This window comes from Pteropus vampyrus, unplaced genomic scaffold (genome assembly GCF_000151845.1).
Source record: "Pteropus vampyrus isolate Shadow unplaced genomic scaffold, Pvam_2.0 Scaffold156, whole genome shotgun sequence".
NCBI classification, from domain to species: Eukaryota; Metazoa; Chordata; class Mammalia; order Chiroptera; family Pteropodidae; genus Pteropus; species Pteropus vampyrus.
This window is the reverse complement of record NW_011888937.1, coordinates 1,482,118-1,501,790: the sequence shown is the minus strand read 5'-3', so window position 1 is coordinate 1,501,790 and position 19,673 is coordinate 1,482,118. Positions and strand designations below refer to the sequence as shown.

Below are 19,673 nucleotides of genomic sequence, written 5' to 3'. Positions count from 1 at the left end.
CATTTGTAAAAGGGTGGCCCTTAAACTCAAGGCTTGAAGAAATACTGTATTTTTAAAACAAGAATTGGGAATAGAGGTGTCTACCAAGTGAGAGAATGGTAGGAAATAAAGTTAAGAGCTAAGAAAACATGAGGTGTGTTGGAGAGAGGTGGATGCACAACATGGAGAAGATCAGAGTTTCTGGAACAGAAGACTCCTATATATAAGTGGTGGGAGTGAGAGAGTGGGGGCTATAAGAAGGATCGACTTACCTAAAATTCCAAGAGGAAAGTTTGACAGGGGCATTTGTTCTGATTTCCAATTGAGTGCTAGAAGTCTTATTTTCTCTTCTATAAAAAAGGATACTAATGCCTGTTTAGCGTCTCTCTCAAGGTATATAGAGATGAAATGCCAGCACATGTAAGTATGTTTTCTAAGTTAGATAAAGCACTGCATAAATGTAAGGTGATGGTATTTTTCAACATTGGAGATAAGATTAGAAAAGAGAATTGGAGCAAGGTAGGTAGAGAAGGATTTTGATTACCACACTAAAGTTAGTCTTTTTCCTTTTTTCCATACAGATTATGGGATGGATAGAAGAGAGGTTAGAACATCACAAGTTTTAAGCAGAGAAAGGTCATGATGAAAAGTGTATTTTTTAGGAAGATTAGTGTGGTAGTGTGCGTGGGATAGATTAGTGCCTGTGTCAGGGAGACCAGTTAGAGGCTTTTTAGTGAAATAAACTTGAAGGTAAAAGGATCTGAATTAGTCAAGGCAAGGGGAACAAAAAGGAAGAAGATGACTTGAAATAAGATCTCATTGCAAGAGAGCAAGGGCTAAAGAACAATTTCAGGACAAACCACTAAGGTGCTAGAGAAGAACAGCAGGTTCTTCTAGTAAACAGAGAAAATAGGATGGGAGAGAGAAAAAAAGTAATTTTCAGCTTTTGACATTTTGGATTTAAGGCAATGGTAGGCCATTAGGTAGAAATCAGGAGTTGAGAAATACTACACTGGGACTCAGGAGAAAGAAATGTTGGCTAGACATAAGAATTTTATAGCCCCCTACATTGAAGTCTGGGATTAGCTAGATTTCTAAGGAAGAAAACATTTAGAAAAGGGAGGATCATAAGATTGCTAAGAGGAGAAACATGATTGTGATGTGTGACTTGGAAGCCACAAAGACCCTTTCCTGAACACCTATCTTTATAATAACACTTGTCATGCAGGTATTGACTTACTCTTTTAGATGTAGGCCTCTTTGAATAGGGATAGAAGGTGGAATAGATGAAGGGATGGGAAGGGAAGAAACTAATATTAACCAAGCATATGGTATAATAATAGTAATATTTATTGAGTGCTTACTGTTGTCCAGGCATGATGTTCAGCATTTCACATGCACCGACTCATTTAATTCTCATAACAGTCTCATTAGATATATATGTATCCTAGTTATAGATGAGGAAATCAATGTACTGAGAAGTTAAATACCTTGCCCAAGGTCACACAGTCTGTAATAGAACTGGAATTCAAACTCAGACCTGAGTTCTCAACATTAAGCTATACTCTTTACCAGATACTTTGTAGACTGGTTCCTACAGCAGGGACATCAACTAGAAGGTTTAGTAAAATTTTAAAACAACCTAGCCAGTTATGTTATCCTGTTTTACAAATTAGGGAATTGAGTCTCAAAGAGATTAGGTTATTTGTCCTGGGTCACAAAGATAGTAAGTGGTAAAGCCAGGATTTGAATGAAGTTCTGTCAGAAACTTAAGCCCATATTCATTTATATTTCATGCAGAGGTCAGCAGACTTTCTGTATAGAGCTAGATGGAAAATATAGCTTTGTGGGCCATATGGTTGCAGCTACTCCATTCTGCTGTTGTGGCATGAAAGCAGCCATAGATTAAACATAAACAGATGAGCATGGCTATGATCCAGTAAATCTTTATTTATGGACACTGACATATGAATTACATATAATTTTCAGGCATCACCAAATATTACTCTTTAATATTTTCTAAAAATTTAAAAATGTAAAAAGTATTCTTAGCTATCAGGTTGTACAAGAAAAGGTGGTAGGCAATGGTTTGCTGACGCTTGCTTTAATCCATTCATTTAATAAATAAGTACTGAATACCTTTGGTATGTGGAGACATTGTGTTGGAGACAGGGACAAAAAACAGAGTTCCAACCCTCTAATATCAGACAGGTGATTATAATATGGTGTAGTAAGAACTATAATAAATTTATACTTACAGGTATAGTCAAAGAATAGATATGGGAGGCTTCTCAGTTTCATGGATGAATTCATGAAGGTATCATGAGCTGGCAGTTGATGGATTGCCATGTAGAGAGATGGTATGGGGGAGGGCATCCATGAAGAGACATGAACAGAAAGGGTGTCCTTTGAGGGGAGACCGTGAGAAATTTGGCATTACTGGAGTGGAAAGGTAGGGGCTCATACCAGGAGAGAAACCTTGTTAAGATGGTACAGTAATGAATTTTTAGGAAATTTTAAGCTAGGAATCTGATTTTTGTGCTCTAGGAAGATATGCTCTGAAGGATAGATTTTCAGGGAAGAGAGATACAAGTAGTTGACCACAAGATAAGATAAATACTGTAATGGATGTAAATAGGAGATGTATTTGGTGATTGATTAGGCATAGGGATTTTGGCAGAATGAAATGTCTAGGAAAACTCAGGTTTTTTGATTGATTGCTTGGGCAATGCCATTCATCGAGATGTTTGTCTAGGGCAGCAAAGCATGCTTTGAGGGTAAAGGTGGGAAGCAAAGAAAAGAGGTGACTTCCATTTTTAACATGTTGGGTTTGAGGGACATCCAGGTTAGAAATGTCCAGGGGCAGTTGAACATGTAGGTCTGGACTAACTGCTCAGTGATGGTAAAAACTTATAGATTGAGAAGAAGGGGAGACTCATCATTAAGCCCTTGGGAACACTTAACATATAAGGAGCAGAAGACTGAACTGGAAGAGCCTGGAGAGTAGGAGAACCAGGAGAGAATATTGGCATTGAAACTTAAGGTGATTTGCCGAAAGGAGGATATGGTCAGTTTTGCTGCAGAAAGGTCAAGAAGATAAGAAATAAAGTGTTCAGTGGCTGGGGTGATTGGAATGAGGAAGGTTGTGGGACTTAATGAGCACTTTCAAAAAATGTAGGCTAGAGCCCAGACTGCAGTATGTTAAATCCTGAATGAAGATGAGAAGTTGGGAACACTACCTAAAAATTTAGCTGTGAAGAAAAGGAGAGATGTCCACAGATAAGGTATCTCTAGCACTTAGTGCAGGGTATGACAGATACTAGAGGCTGGGAAAATTCATTGAGCAAATACTGTGCCAGGCATTGTTGAAACTGGGGATGAATAATGAAAGATAAGAGGAAGCTCTTATTGTATGTGGAGTTTACATTTTAATTGCGGCGGGGGAGGGAGCACAGAAATTTTGGCTAGTGATAAAATTCTAAAAAAAAAAGTGAGGGAATAAGCACTGACTATGAAATGTGATGGAAGACAAATGGGTGATCTATGTGGCTGTTTTTAAAAGGATGGTCAGGAAGGCCTTTCAGAGGAGGTGACACCTCTCAAGTAGAAACTTCATCAAGTATAAAAGGCCTGGGGTGAGACTGAAATACGGCGAGGAATGATGACTGGAGCTGACTAGGCAAGGAGAAATAGAGAAGATGAGGTAGGGAAAGACAACGTCCAGATTAAATGGAGCATTATAGGACATGGTGAAGCATTTAAATTTAATTCTTTGAATGTAGAGCTAACAGGACTTGATGGTATAGTAGTATAGGTAAAAACAAATGGGTGAGAAGAGGGCCACTTACTGAGATGGGGAAAGCAGGAGGAGGAGCGGAGCATTTTTGGAGGTGAAGGTCAAGAGTTCTGTTTCAGACCTTTGAGGTTAGAGTTTAGAGATGTCTGTTAGATGTTCAAGTGGAGATGTATAGGCTATTTGGATGGATAAACCAGAATTAAGTTGGCTTAATATTACTAGAGATCTAGATTTGATGTAATTATGTTGCCCTTCTCTAGTTGATTGTGGCTTGAGTTCCCCAAACCTTTTATTAGGTTTATCTGTTTGGGGGGCGCCTATGAACCTTGTCTTTTTAACCAAAGTAGCAGGAGAGAGCATAGAGAGTGTTGTGCCAGTACTGCAGTGATACAGGGTCCAGACCAGGAGAGCTCACTGTGGGAATTTATCCAGTTTGGAAGCTGGATAATGAATTAGTTTATTTTAGTTCTTTTCTCTCCAGAAAAATCAAGAGGAAGATAGGCTAGTAGACCTTTTGGTCTAGAAGGAAATCAACCTTTTCCCTTTTTTTTCCAAATAAAATTGTGGTCTGGAAGAGCTGAGTCATACTATACTACTCGAGATCATAGTTAAGACTAGAATTCAGATCTCATGACTCTTACTCTAGGCTATTTTCTATTGTATATGCCACTGGGATGAAGTGACCCAAAATTGTGGCTCAGGGAGAGTTTATTAGTTTATAGATATTCTGAGGCTAGACTTATGCAGTGGCTAAAATTTTTCTATTTACTAAAGTTTTTTCTTAGATGCCGAATAGTAAATTTCTAAATGGGGCTTTTGAGCCAGACTGCCAGGGTTCAAACCCTCAGCATGGTCACTTAATAACTGTTACCTCTGGTAAGTTATCTCCCTGTGTATCATCTCATGAAATGGGCATAATGTTTTGTAACCTCAGAGTGGTTGTATTCGATGGTTATTATTTATAAAATGTTTAGAATAGTGCCTGACATATAGTAAACACTGTTTGAGCCATCTTTATCATTCTTTTCTTGGATATAGAAAACAGTTGTTCACCATTTCTAAATTCTTTGCATTTAATTTGAGTGCTAACAATGTACAAAGTATATTTCCTTATGTAAGATATGGTCCTTGACCTCGAGGTAAATACACGAGATGCTAATATACTTATATACTTAAAATTATAGGACACTGAAAGCTATTAATAGTCTCTTCCTTTTCTGACATTCCATGAATCTAAGTGTTCAGATGAAGGCAGGGGCACTGAAGAGAAGGGATTTGTGGAGAAGGGACTTGCCTGGATAGAGTAGAAACAAATAGACTTCTCAGACCAATGGAGTGGGCAGAAATGAGTGTGTAATAAAGGCGGCCAAGACAGGAAAACACAAGGGAGAATTTGAGAACAGTGAAAAGTTTTTCTAAGGAAAAGGCCCATGAAAGATAGTCATGATTAGGATCCATCAAGAATATGCCAAAACCAAGCATACCAAACTTACTTTTTTGATTAGGCTTCTAAATTGATATATCAAAGTGTTACCATAAATAGTATCTTTCCTTCCTTAGGAGGTATCAAAGACTGTAAATGTCCTCGTGGACAGGATAAATATATTAGGTGATTATGTAAGAGGAACTTATCACTGATTGGGTAGCTCAGAGAGTGTTGATTCATAAATTAATGGTAACCTAGAGTAAAGAGAGGACTAAGGAGATAATTCTGTAGCTCTTTTTTCTGTTCTAAGATTTTTTTTAATTGACTGAGATAAACACATAGTTATTAATATTCTCATTCTGTTACCAAGTTTCAACACATGAACATTTTGCCATTTTTATATCAATTTTTTGCCCCCTTCCTGTTTGGGGTTTGAATATTTTATAGCAAATCCCAGACCTGCATATCATTTTACCCACAGATATTTCAGTATTTATCTCTAGCCGATAGGAGTGCACTGTGTGTGGGAAGCCACAATATTATCATACCTCACAAAATTAACATTAATTCTTTAATATTATGTAATATCCAGTTCATGTTCAGTTTCCTAATTGTCTCAAAAATGTCATCTTAATGTTAGTTAAAATCGAGATCTAAAAAAGGTCCGCATATTACATTTTGTTGGTATGTCCTTTATGATTTCTATTAATTTATAACAGCCCTCCTTTTTTTAAGAATGCAATTTATTTGTTGAAGAAACTGGATTATTTCTCTGATGGTATTTCCCAAATTCTGGCTTGCATTTTTTGTTTTTGTTTTTATTGGCTTGCACTTTTATGATGTCATTTTAACATATCCTTTCATTCCCCATATTTCTAAGTGGTACTCAGTTCTAGAGGCTTGATTCAGATGTTTGTTTTGGTGAGACTATTTTGTAATACCTCTTAACTATATATCATATTGAAAGGCCCATAATGTCTGATTGTCTCAATGGGTTCAAATGCCAGCCTGTCCCTCCACTGGCAGTCACTGGATCTGTTGTTTCACAGTGGTTGCAAGATGTTAATTTTCTAACTGTTAATCATTTTTCCTGAGTTTATTTATTGAAATTTTTCTATAAAGAAACTCTTAATTACATGTTTTAAAGAAATCACTATAATGCTCTAATATAAAGGAAACAAAAATGAAATGTTTAATAAAACAATATGTCTTTAGATGTATATGATCAGGCATAATTATATTAGAGGAAATAATGAAGAACTTAGATACTGGTACCTGTATACAGAATCACTGTGAATGTGTTCAGTTGCAAATCCATGACAGACATGTTGTGTTGACAGTTCAGATTCCTTAAACAGTGTTGTCATCAACGCTCTGTTTTTTTGGACCAGCTCATGATGTCAAGTTCTAAACAGTTTACCCAAACAATTCTATTACTGGTGATTTCAGTCTGTGTTAAAATCATGCAGAAATACTTAATATCTATATATAAAATTGAGTTAGCTTCTAAGTTCAAATAATTATAAACAGGTTTTTCTGTTGAGACATTTGGAAGTCATGTGAAAGTTGGCGCAGTTCTTCATGGTATAACATTGTCAATCACCACAGATTTCTAGAATCCCTGTCATTCATCTCTCAGATGCCAGGGTGACACCTAGCTATTGTGACAACCAAATATTCAAAATGTCCTCTTAGAAGTAATAAATTGCTGGGTCATAGGATAAGTGTATGACTTCATTTTCATTTAAAATTTCATGTTGCTCTCACTTTTTTGCTTCATAAAATTGCTTGTTTCTTCTGATTATTCCTGGTCTTAACCTTTTTTATATTGTAGTACTTTTTTTCTCAGTCACATTTGCCTTGTACATGGTGTCTTGGCTCCTCCAAAAGATTTTCATTTTTTTTGTAGACTTATCTCTGCCTTTTCTCTATGTCTTCTGGATTTCATCATGCCTAAAAAAGGCCACTTTTTTGGCCTTTTGCCATGTTCATAGCTTTTTGTTTGCTTGCTTGCTTTTAAAATAGAAAAGATGAAGAAATTGAAGGAATGACTTGAAGTTTTACATGTGGAAAGTGGGGAAGGTGAAAGCATCTGTTTTAGAGAGAAGGGGAGAACATAGATCACAGAGTAAGACTGAGAGACCAGGAGAGGAGGGACCTTTGTAAAGCAAACAGGGACTGTGATGGACCATATAGAATTATTGATGACTGGTTTGTTCAGTTATTGGGGAAGCACTTTAACAGTGGCTTGCAAACTTATTTGATCTTGACTTATAGCAAGAAATAACATTTTTATAGCACCCAGAAAATACACACATAATTGCTCATGAAACAGTATCTTAACTATTTGCAGTGTAGTCTGGTAATTTTTAATTCTGCTTAGTTTCCAGAAATTCTGATTAAGATACACTTTCTCAACCCTATCAGACCCAGTGCCTCATTTATTTTTGTAACAAATATTTCAGGTTACCCTGAAATAAAGTTAATACAGCTACTTCAGATATTACAGTGAAATAGTTGAGTGCCTATACCTTACAGTAAATAAGTTTGAATTTAAAAGAGATCAGAAAACATACCCTATAAAAAGTGTAGGTAAATGAAAGATGTGAGATTTGCGTAGACACCAGAATAAAACTTGTTAAAATAATATATGTATATTATATGAAATAATATATATATATTAAATAAAAGGGAAAACATAACAGAGGGAAATGATTTTCCTTGATGTAGGGATAACATAAGACAAATTAGACTATCAACATGGAGAAATAAAAGTAGTATCACATACTCATCAGTGAATTTGACCTTATTTATAAATGTACTATCAAAATAATTCCCTATAAAATGACCTGGCATGAGAAAGGAAGTGATGAAGTCTCACAGAAAACCTGGTGGAATCCACTATCAGCAACCTACATTGGGTCTCTAAGTACTTAACCCCTCTGGAGAGCATATCCTCTGATAGTCAGTGGGGGAGTAGAGGATGGATTAGAAAAAGAAACAGTGACAGCCACATGGTAGACTGGGGGACATTATTAGAGCAAAAAAAGAAGAATAGCAACCCCAGTATAAGTGAGTTTAACATTTAATTTTCACAGCATAGATTTTTAATCATTTTGACCAAAAAAAAAAAAAAATGTACATAGGATGACCTTGATGTAAAATATTTTTTAGTGTTATTTAGAAAGAAACCTCTGTTTCATAAGCTCCTACTAACTTAATAATGTTTGGAAATAAATCTATTCAGAAGAGTCTCTCTTATTTGAAGGTTACAGCTATAAAAGCAGTCTGTATAGATACGCTGTACTGGAAATTCAGCTACTACAAACAGCTTTATCATCAGGATTTTCTGAAATGCTAAACAGTCTTATAATCTTTTCTTAACAAGGGATACAGGCATACCTGGAGAGTGTTTACTAAAGCTGCAAAAAAGTAGTTTATGTTAATGGGAAAATGGAGTTTGGTAATATGCTTAAATTTAAAAAAAATTTTTTTTTAGATCCTACTTGAATGTCTAGTGGGAGATGTGGAATATCTTGTTGGGATGCTGGACAGTTTTTTTGTTGTTTAAATAGGCTCATGGATAGTTTATTGCATTTCCAGATGCCTAGCATCTTTGGCATCTTTCCCCATTAAATGCCAGTAGAGCTCCAATCATTGTGAAGACCAAAGAATACTCATTCCCTGGGAATGGTACTTCCCAGTGAGAGCTACTAATTTCACTGGGTCATAACCTATAGATTGAAAACCACAGAAGGTTTTGAGGTCCTCAAAACTAGTAGAAAAATCATTTGTAACATTATTGCATATATAAGATTATTACTTCCCTAGTGTTGATGGATCCTGCTTCATTTAATTTTGTTCTTTACATTCCGATTTAGAGAATCCAAGATTAGTGGTTCTGCTAACTCATTTGACCTCCAGTTGAGATGGTACAGTGTTCCATGAAATATGCAGAAATCCTTTCAAAGGCACATTTCCGTCTGTCTAATCTCTAAACACAACCCATGTTTTATTAGAGCACGCACTACACTATTTGAAAGCCATTCGTTGAACCATCTGCCTCCTTGTTTATTTTTTTAAATAAACTTTTTATTTTGTAGTAATTTTAGATTTACAGAAAAGTTGCAAAGATTATATAGAAACTTCCCACATAGCCTTCACCCAGTTTCTCCTAACATTAGCATATTTATTACCTTAGCACGTTTGTCAAAACTAAGAAACCAGCATTTGATATGTTATTACTCACTAAACTGCAGACTTATTCCGATTTTGCCAGTTTTCCCACTAATACCCCTTTTCTCTTGCAGGATACCACATTGCATTTAGTGCCTCTTGGTTTTGACTTAAGTAGCTGCACAGAGAACAAGTGTACTACTTATTTGTGAAGCTGTTTGAAGCTGTCACAGCCCCTCTGCATTGCCCCACTCTCAGCTCTTCTGCTAAAAAGCCCATTGGACTTTCTAGATTCTTTTCCATTCTTTCAATATATTGTATCTTCCCCCCACCCGCATTTTATAGCAAGACACCCAGAACTGAACGCAGTTCTTCACATGTGGTCTGACAAGAGTGAAATGTTGTAGAACTATTATAGCTGTGTATCTCACACATCTGTTAACGTATCCTAAGCTTTTTTTGTTTATTTGCTGGCTTTTTTAGCAACTGCATCCCATCTTGGGATGATAGTGAAGCTGAAGTTCTGCTTAGTTAATTCATCCAGAATTTTTTTATCATATGAATTGACATTTAATCCAAAGGCAAGACTTTATGTGAATCCCTTTAAAAATTCTTGTTTTGGCACACCCATTCACCTCTTTGAATTTCTGTTCCGTCTTCCAATATTTTAACCATTTCTTTTATGTAAAGCTTGTAAGCATGTTTTCTGTCATTTTCTAAATCACTAATAAAAACATTGTATAGAATAGGGTCAAATACAGGACCTTACAATCGGGAAGATAAGTGGGCAAGTGAAAAGATGTAGCAAGTAAGTAACTGTGAAGAAGCTAACAAATGTTGTTAGTTTGGGTGAAGGCCAAGATTCAGTCCTCCTTATATGTTAATTGAGGGTGGTACCTAAGCTAGAATTTATAGAATGAGAGAAGTTGAAATTTTTAAAGGAGGACTCGTAGGTGAGGAGGGTCCATCTTAACCAAGAATGAAGCCAGCTGTGATTCACAGGATTGTTGGTTTACCTTTCATTTTACTTGTCATGCTTGAATCTTCTACTTTAATATTTTTCATGAGCCTTTCTTGAATTAGGAATGATTTTGAAAATCTTGGAGGACTTTAGACTTACTTCTTTTATTACCAAGGATGTATTTGAATGACATACTTCCTCTTCAGTAAATGCTTGTTCATATATCATTTCCTATTTTTTTCCTGTTTATCTTTTTCTTAATGTTTAAGAACCTATTGTTATATTTGTTGGAAATATGTCTCCTTATTGGTTTTCATTTGAGTTTGCTTTTTGCCAATATTAAAAGTTTTATATTTATTATCATATTTACAGTGTCTCCCCCTTACCCCATTTATGGTTTCAGATTCCTTGTATGGCTTAGAAAGTCCTCATTCATTAAGAGGTAATAAAAATGTTACCAAAGTAATACTAAGTATTACAAATACTTGGTAGTTTTTTTTTAGAAGTTTATAGCAAAAAAAACCTAAACAGTATTTGCTATTTTTAAGATATATGGCCAGTCAGGTAATCCTTTCCTTCAAGAATGGAATGTTTATGTATGTGTGAGAAATATGTCATGCATTCAGAAGAGTGTACAAAATGTATTTAGGAAAAAGGTAATAAAGATCCCTGTATCCATCACTGATATTAAAAAATAGACCATCTTACAGACATGTCCATACCACTATCTGGACCTTTGTCTTGATCATCCTCTTTCCTTCCTCTGTAGTTTAACCCCCAATATATCTGTTCCCATCTAAGCAACATACTGTTAATGAACACGCAGCAGCAAGCTCACACCTCGCTGTGTTAGGAGAGGGCCGGTGCGCCATTGGCTGAAAGCTCCTAGGACAGGAGCAGCTGAACAAAGTCTACCTCAGGCTCCTGAGAGTTTCCAAGAGGCCCATTGGGTGAGGTCACAAGTGAACCTTGAAAATTCAAGGCCACCACAGCAACAGGATTTGGTTGGGCTATCGTGTGGACCAGAGTGGATTTCCAGCAGAGACGTGGTCAGAGGACAGCTGCTCACTGTGGTCGATCCCGAGGAGCAAGTCAGAGCGGAATACTAGGTGGTAAAATGAGGGATCTCAGCTGAATGTTTCCTGGAGGAGGGGAGAACAGGAACTTCATCAGCACATGGTCATGACCAGCCAAATCCAGATGAGCAGCTGAGCCTGGGCCCAATTCCTCGGGCATCATTCTGTCCTCAGGTCAAAAAGAAAAAGTATAATACTACTATATAGTTTGTGTGTGTGTTTGTGTGTGCGCGTGTGTGTGTATGTGATTCTTGCTATTTTTGATAGTTTATATTTTGTGTTCTATAAAGTTGCTATGAACACTGACTTAGTAAATACTGAACCATTGCTTCTAGGGGAAATTTTGGGTTTGCTTCTTGCAAGTCTCTGATCATATTTTCATCAGCAGATCAAAACATAACCTTGTTTTATGTGTGTTTCAACTGAAACACCTTATTTGACACATGTTGTTGATTAATGAACATAGAACTCAGCCAACAATGGCACTATAACTTATGCTTAAACAAAGCTTATCTAACACATTTTATCTGTAAGACACATCACAGCCTTGTCCTTAGGAACACTAGACAGTATTTTAAGCGCTACATTTAGTGGCCATTTTAAACAGTGAAATCACCTAGAAGCAGTACAGAAAGGTGAAAAACATGGCACTAAGTAGACCATGAAAAGAACACTTGTTTACAGGATGAGAGCTGAAACAAGAAGATGGACTGGTAACTTATTTGACCTCAGGAGGGAGTGTGCGCATCGGGCAACTTAGATATGCACAAACGACTAAAAGCACTGCAAATGCTGCGTGTGTGTGTGTGTGTGTGTGTGTGTGTGTGTGTGTGTGTGTGTTTATACATATATAAACAAAGTGGGAGATTAATCTAGGATGTTAGATGTCAGTATAGTAACTTGGGATAGTTACTAGAAGGGGCATAAGGGAGACTATTCTGGTAATATTCCATTACTTGATCTGGGTGTTGGTTACATAGGATGTGTTCACTTTGTGAAAACCACGTGCTGTGTGTTTATGATTTGTGTACTTTTCTGAATGGTTTTACACTTCAGTAAACAGTGTAAAATAAACAGTGCAGTGGCCTCAGGATCTAGGTGATGACCACTTAGCGTATGTGGCTCCTGAATGTCACTGCTCCAAAGTGACTAGTTTCTTTCATCTACTCCATAGCTGTCATTCTTGGGATTCCCACTTCATCATCTCCCTGGTGATTTTCATTGCTTCTCTCTTGTATTGGATCTCCTGTTTCCTGGATTCTGTCTCTCCATTTCTCTACTCTTCTCTTCTGGTAACATATACTTAAGTAGTTTCTGGAGAAAGGGTGCCTGGAAAATAATTTTTTAGAAGAACTTAGCACATGTGAAACTATTGTTAAATTACCTTCATACTTTAATGATAACTTTCCAAAGTGTAGAATTTTAATTTGGAAATTCTTTCCCTCAGAACTTTGATGACATTAGCACCAATGTCCAGTGTTCAGTTGAAAACATCAAACTCTTAATCTTTGTATGTGACCTTTACTCCTCCCTTGCCCTACCCTCTCTTCTGGAAGCTAGTAAAAAAATCTCCTTTATACCCATTCTTCTGAAATGGGATTGATATATATCCACTGTGTTGGGTACTCCCTGGGCTCTTTCGGTCTGGCAATTCATATTTTCTTTTCTAGGAACTGTTCTTGAATTATTCTGTTGATAATTTTCTCCCCTCCTCCATTTTCAATATACTGGAACTTCTAGATTGATGTTCCAATTTTCTTTAATGTTCTGTTCTCTCCCTCTCCCCTCCTCCTCTTTTTGGAGGTAATTTGGTCACTTAGCACCAACTTCTTATACGAGGATTCAGCTGTCTTCGATCTCCTCAGTTACCACTCATTTATCTGCTTCCCAGGTTCTAAAATTTTGTTGCTATTGTTTACTCTTATTCCTGTCCTTATGAAAGTGTCTATTTTTCAATTCCAATATGTCAACAAAAGTTCACTGCCACCAATCTGATGTAAACAAAGTCCCTAATCTGGGGTGCAGAAAGCAGTCTCTTTTTTCAAGAGAACAGTTCGTAAACCAGGGAAATAGCCTCTAGTGGAAACCAAAAGTATGTTCCACTGAGACCAAAGGAAGGCCAAATTTTATAGAGAGATATTCCATCCTGGTTACTGATTGGTCCATTTTTATGCAAATGAGGAATCTAAATTTGCATGGTCTCATTGATCCAAATAGCACTCTCCTGATTGGACAGTTTCCTGAATTCTGATTGGTTGTAATGGAGCTGCTCTGATTGGTTATTATAATGCAAATGAGGCTATAGCCGCACAGTTTAGTCAAAAAACAAGATACCAGGAACTCCTTTATAAGGGTTGACTAAGAGAGCTGGAACACAGTGCAGGAGGCTGAAGGCTCATTTGGCAGCTTTTCCCTGAAATGCAGTGTGTATGAGAGGCCTCTGTCAGCTATGGCTGCTAGACTCTGGTTATGAATTTGTGCTCAGTTAACCATGAGGAGTCCTTCTTGGCAGATATGGTCCTTTTCGAGGTTCACAAATACCAAATTTTAAGAGTTTGAGAAAAGAATAAAATTAGGTATTACCTTTCTATCTGTTCTAGACCTTATCTTCACAAAATTATGGCTCAGTCTCAATTGCCATTGTTAGTGCATTGCTGTCCAGTGCAATAGCCGCTAGCTATGTAAGCACTTGAAATGTGGCTAATCGTGAACTGAATTTTAAATTTTATTTAATAAGTTACATTTAAATAGTCACATGTGGCTGGTGGCTACCATATTGGACAGTGCATTTCCAGTGCTGGTGAAGTAGGAGTAGAGTATAAAATCTAGTTAATATAGCTACCATAGGAAAACTTTTGTCCTCGTTCCTTCTCCTTGGTCTATTTGTTTATTCATTTATGTCAGTATGGACACTTCGATTCTTACATTCAATAGGTTTTAATCCGTTACTTTTTATTATTTATTTTGATCAAATTGTCCCAGATATGGCCAGTGGAAAACCCTCCAAGGTTTCTTTTGTGTCCCATTGTTTTGTCTGGATCATTTATTCTAGAACTGGCTCATGTACTTGCCCTGCCCCAACCCCTGGAATCATCCATAAGTCAGGGAGCTCAGGTTCCTCTTAGTGGAGGATGCCATTTGAAAACAAAGATCTGGTGCTTGGTGGGCTCATTGCTGCTGGAGCATCACTGCTTCTAGGCCCTCTCAGCTGATGGCATTTTAACAGCTAGTGGCTATTTCATTGGACAGTACAAGTATAGATATTTTCATAATTGCAACAAGGGGAAAAGTTGGAGTTACTAGGATTTAGAAGTTCAGAGTTGTGTTTCCCCACTCCCAGTTGGTACTTGGCCTTTTAAGTGAGATGTAGCTGGCAAGTGAGAATGCCAGAAGAGGCTGGTGCTGGAGCCCTCTGCTGCTGGAGTGGTACTTTCTCTCTCCCTTTAAGGGCCTCCCATTGATAGAATGTAAACCAGAACCAGCTTGACAATGGAGTGTGAATTGTGTTTGCAAAGCCTAGACCATGGTTTCTCAACCTTGGCACCATTGACATTTTGGGCCAGATGGCTGTCCTGTGCTTTGTAGGATGTTTAATAATAATCCTGGCCTCTACCCACTTAATGCCAGTATCTCCCTGCTTTCAGTGTTTCCATACATTGCCAGACCCCCAATGGGTAAAATGGCCCTTGATTGAGAACTGCTTTCTAGACCAGCATTGCAAAGAATACACTAGAAGGGTAGACTTGGAGCTGAGAAACAATAGTAATAACCAGCACCCTACTTTACTTCAGATGTCCTTGAAATGTGAGGAAAGGAAAGAGAAATGAATGTTTATGTGCCTGTGACATCAATTATTATATGCTTTTCTTTTTTTCTCCCTTGAAGATAGCAAAGACCAATTAACCAGTCTCTTTACAGTCAGGCAAGATTTTAATCTTTGCTGATAAATTTGTTTACATGCTCTTAAAGTTTGCTCTTGAATTTTCTAGGCTGGAGTTATTGCCAAATTCTTTAAGTGGGTGATCTGTTCTTTTGAGTGTTGGATTTCAAAGTCATTATTGATGTATTGTCAACCCAGATGCATTTTCTGGATGGTGCCTTAACTTACTAGGGACATAATGCTTACAGCCATGGCTGGAAATGTTCATAAATGGAGGGAAGAAGAAATATGAATAATATTTATATTAAAGCCAGTATTTTGTTTTTTTAGTTTTGGATACTTATATTCAAATACCAGTTAATTTGATTTCCTAGAGATTTAGTTCAGACTGTATAAGCACTGCCAGTTTTCCTCATTTTATCTTTATGCTTAGTTTTTTTCTTCTTTTTGTCCCATACAATTACTCTGGTAGAAAGACATGTTCTCTCTCAAAGGAAATCTCCCAAAGATCAGCCTAACCATTTACAGTACCTTTCAACTTGCATGTGTTACTATCCCCTCAAACTTAACATCTAAAATTAGGCTAGTATGCTTCCTAAACCAGACATAACTTTTCTGGTGATAGTGCATTCTCTGTATGTTATTAATTATTCTTAGTTCTCTCCAGAGTTTTATGTCTGCTGTGGGTATCCTTAGTTTAAAATTAGCAAAAGAGCTGGAGCAGACATAAAATAATGTAACCATTGAAGGTAGGATTTTTAAAGATCTGTTAGATTTTATTGATTAGCCTAGAAAAGAGGGAAAGCAACTTAATTCTTTCTTAAACTGTATAGTGGCTGAGAGTGGATTAAAGAATAACTGCTCTATGTGTAGGGAACATGGAACAAAGAGACCTGCGGTTGTATTTCAGTGTTTTGAAGAGAGGTACCTCAGGGACTGCTTGGTATACAGTTGTGTCTGGGTGAGGCTAATTATGGGGTTCTGTTGTACCCTCCCAACCACTACTCTATGTTACATGTGTTTCCATATTTCTCTGTCCCTCACTCTTCATGCTGTATTTTAATTGCTTATTTACTACCTTCATTCCTTGTTAAACTTTAAGCATTAACTAGGTACTACAGGTTCTCAATGTGTTGATGAAGTAATGTTAAGCTAATTCGAAATTATCTCCTACTTACTATTACTGATCTGGGACAAATCTTTTACACGGTAATGGAGCTGTCATGTGCCTTATTTGACTGGGAATTTGTCACAAATAACAAAGGCAGACATTTCTAACTCAGATACCTTAAACAAATATCATTAAAGAGATTTTTTTCTGTTCCCTATCTGTTCATCTTGTGGTGCATTAAGGATTTCCACATTCTTTCCCCTTTCCCTCACACAGTTGCAGAAGTCAGTTTAAAAGTGTTTGAACCATAGGCCCGGCAGTTCCAGGTGGGGAAAATACCAAGTGTATTTCACCCTTTAGTTTTTCGAAATGACATTTTTCTCTCTTACATCTGTAGTATGGTCTTCACATTGCCTATGAGTTGTCTAGCACGTCCAGATCATACACTGTGCATGGGAGAAGTCATTCTGTGAACACTTAGCTTGAAACTCAGTGACTACTTTATAGTTTATCAGATATAGCATATAGATATAGAATCCAATGCTGGGGCTCCCAAAAGTAGTTTTAGTCCATAATTTCACTCTTTTACCCATTTATAACTCAGAAACCACTCATTCTGTCTCTCAAAGTCATCTTCCATGCTACAAGTTATTTTACAGGTTGAGATGGGATGAGGAGTTTGTCCATCTTGGGTGTTTTTTATTTTTATTATTATTTTTTCCCCCTTTTTAATCCCCCGCCCCCGCACTTCCACCCCTGACCTATGGATGTTGCTATCTCCCTTTAAGAACTGGATCTCTAAAGGCGGGGCGTCTCCTCCACCACGCGCTCACGGCACACACCCGGGTCCTGGTGCACCCGGAGTATGTATGGTCCGTGGCTCCAGATGGGGCGTGAACCCAGGACCTTCTGCGTGTAAAGCAGACGTGTTAACCACTACACTATGGAACTATCCCTTTTTTTTTTTTTAATGAAACATTTAAACATAGAAAGAAATAAGGCTTTATTACAGGTGAGTTCCACTTTATACCCTTTCTTGTTTGATTCTCTTCTGGTTCCTTCCCTTTCTCCCTACCTCCCAGAGGTCATCATTTCTTGTAGTTGGTGTATAACCTTCTCATCCACATTTCAATATACTTCCCACATATATATATGTTTGTAAACAATTCAAGAGAATTGAGTTGTGTATTTTTAAATTTATATGTTTCTATATAGTATATATCTTTTTATAATTTGTTTTTTTTATGGAGACTTAGACATATTAATGTGTGTAAGTCTAGTAGATTATCAGAGCGTAATGTTCTAGTATTTCATTGTGTGATTATGTCACGTGTCATAGGTTGTTGAGTCCCATGTTTGGAGATGTATGTATGCCAAACTTCCTCAAGTTTGAAAAGACCAAAAATTAAAAAAAAAAAATTATATATGTGAGTCATATTGATTGTTGATCTGCTGTGATTTGAAGGAGTGAGGCCATGTATATTTCATGCTTATTAAATTTTTAAGTAAAGGAGATGTAATGTATTTAAACATTTGCCAGTATAGGGCATGGATGTTTAAGAAGCTGAGAAAACACTACACTAGAGTAAGAACTTACAAAATAGTGACTTTAGGTAGAGCCATGTTTGATTATCAACTCCTGGAAATAAATATCTATAAGTAATTTCAGCCTCAGAATTTCATTGTAGAAAAGTTATGTGATCAGTAAAATTAGGGTCCCTTAGAAAATAAAGAGTTGAAGAAAAAACAAAGATGAAGGAATAACAAAAATGTATATCTCTGTGCCATGGTAAATAAAAAGTTCTAAGGACATACATTTCTGGGGGAAAAAAATTACCCTTATCAAAAAACATGCTTCAGTAGGTAATCCCTCATCTTAATGACTGGTTTGCTACTTAATGGCTGTGTACCTTGGAGCAAGTTACCTAGTGCCTATGTGTCTCAGTTTATTCATTTGTAACAGAACAACAGTTAAGTGACCAAGCGCTTAGCAGTTGCCTTGGGTATCTAGGTTAGTTAAACACTAATTGGTTATTGAGGGAACATTGCTGGGTAGAGATGAACTGAGGGAGATTGTCTTATGTTATACCTTTTTAAGTGTTTTAATTTTTCAGTCCAGCTGCTACAAATTTGACATTTAATGCATTTTTTTTTTAAACTAGTACTCTCCTTTGCAAGCCTCTGCAAAATGCTCATATATTCACTAGATAGTTTCATAAAAATTACCACCTTCTCTCAGGATATTTGTCTTTGGAGAGCTGGAGCTCTCTGCCTTGCTCAATGGACCTGCCTGGAGGGTCTTCAAAACAGAACAGTAGTTTCTGTGCAGTGTACATTGTTTACAGCAACTAAACTCAGTTGCACATATATATGAAATATTGGTGAGGTTTTTATGTTTTTACATATTAAATTGTTAACACAAAACTGGCAGACAAAAACCTGTTTCCCACCAACAGCCTCATCGTTTGGCACAACTGGCAACCAAGCTCTCTTGAGCTGATGTTGCTGAATTGTAGCTGATATGTAGAAGTATTTGGTGCAGCGTTTTTCTTACTTAATTTTCTTTTCTTCTATAGGAAACAAGTACCTGTTGTTAGTCCTCCCCCACCTCCCACTTTCATCATTCAGTCATTCTTACATTAAGAAGTCTGTTATAGACACACATTAATCCCTTTTTTCATTCATTTTACTCATTCAGCAGATACTTATTGAATTCCTACTTTGTCCCAGGCACACCTTACACACCTTCTCTTTCTTCATTTTATCTGTGAGTCAGAAATCAGCTCTGATTATGTCTGATATAGAGAAGCTTCTTTATTTCCAGATAAAAGGTTCTGAAAGGCTGTTCTTAAGCTCATTCACAAGCTAGTCTGTTTTTACTAAGATAGGTTTCTGTTTGCAGGCCAGAGGTGCATTTCTCTGAAATAAGAGCACAGACCAGTTCTTTAAAACGAAGCAAACCAATCATTTGTTCCAAAATGCATAAAGAACTCCTTAAATATAGTGTCCAACCCCTGCTTTTCTATCCACTTTTTGGGACAATTTTGAACTGACTTTGAATTGTCCATAGCCAAGAAAAATGTTATCACACTTTCAAACTGCCTCATGACTTTATTGTGAAGATTAATGAAGTAGTGTGTGTAAATTGCCTGGAACACAATAAATAATGGTGGAAGTTGCTATAAATACAGCTAGAGTATTAGCTGTATGTAGCAAGAATTTTCATTCATTGCTTTTGTTCACAACTTTATCTTGGCACATGGTAGAT

The 19,673-nt window shown here is 36.9% G+C and overlaps 1 protein-coding gene across 2 annotated transcripts in view; it reads left to right on the top strand.

Annotated features, from left to right (window-relative positions):
* Positions 1-19,673, top strand: part of KCMF1 (potassium channel modulatory factor 1) — a 62,088-nt gene that overhangs the window by 9,924 nt on the left and 32,491 nt on the right. The window contains exon 1 of one of the 2 annotated variants that reach the window (XM_011369852.2): positions 10,717-10,780. The exons of the other annotated variant lie outside the window; for it this stretch is intronic. Coding sequence (XP_011368154.2) covers positions 10,732-10,780 — 49 coding nt within the window. The 5' untranslated portion in view covers positions 10,717-10,731. Of the gene's footprint in view, positions 1-10,716; positions 10,781-19,673 lie in introns of those variants that run through there. 2 annotated transcript variants of the gene reach the window in all.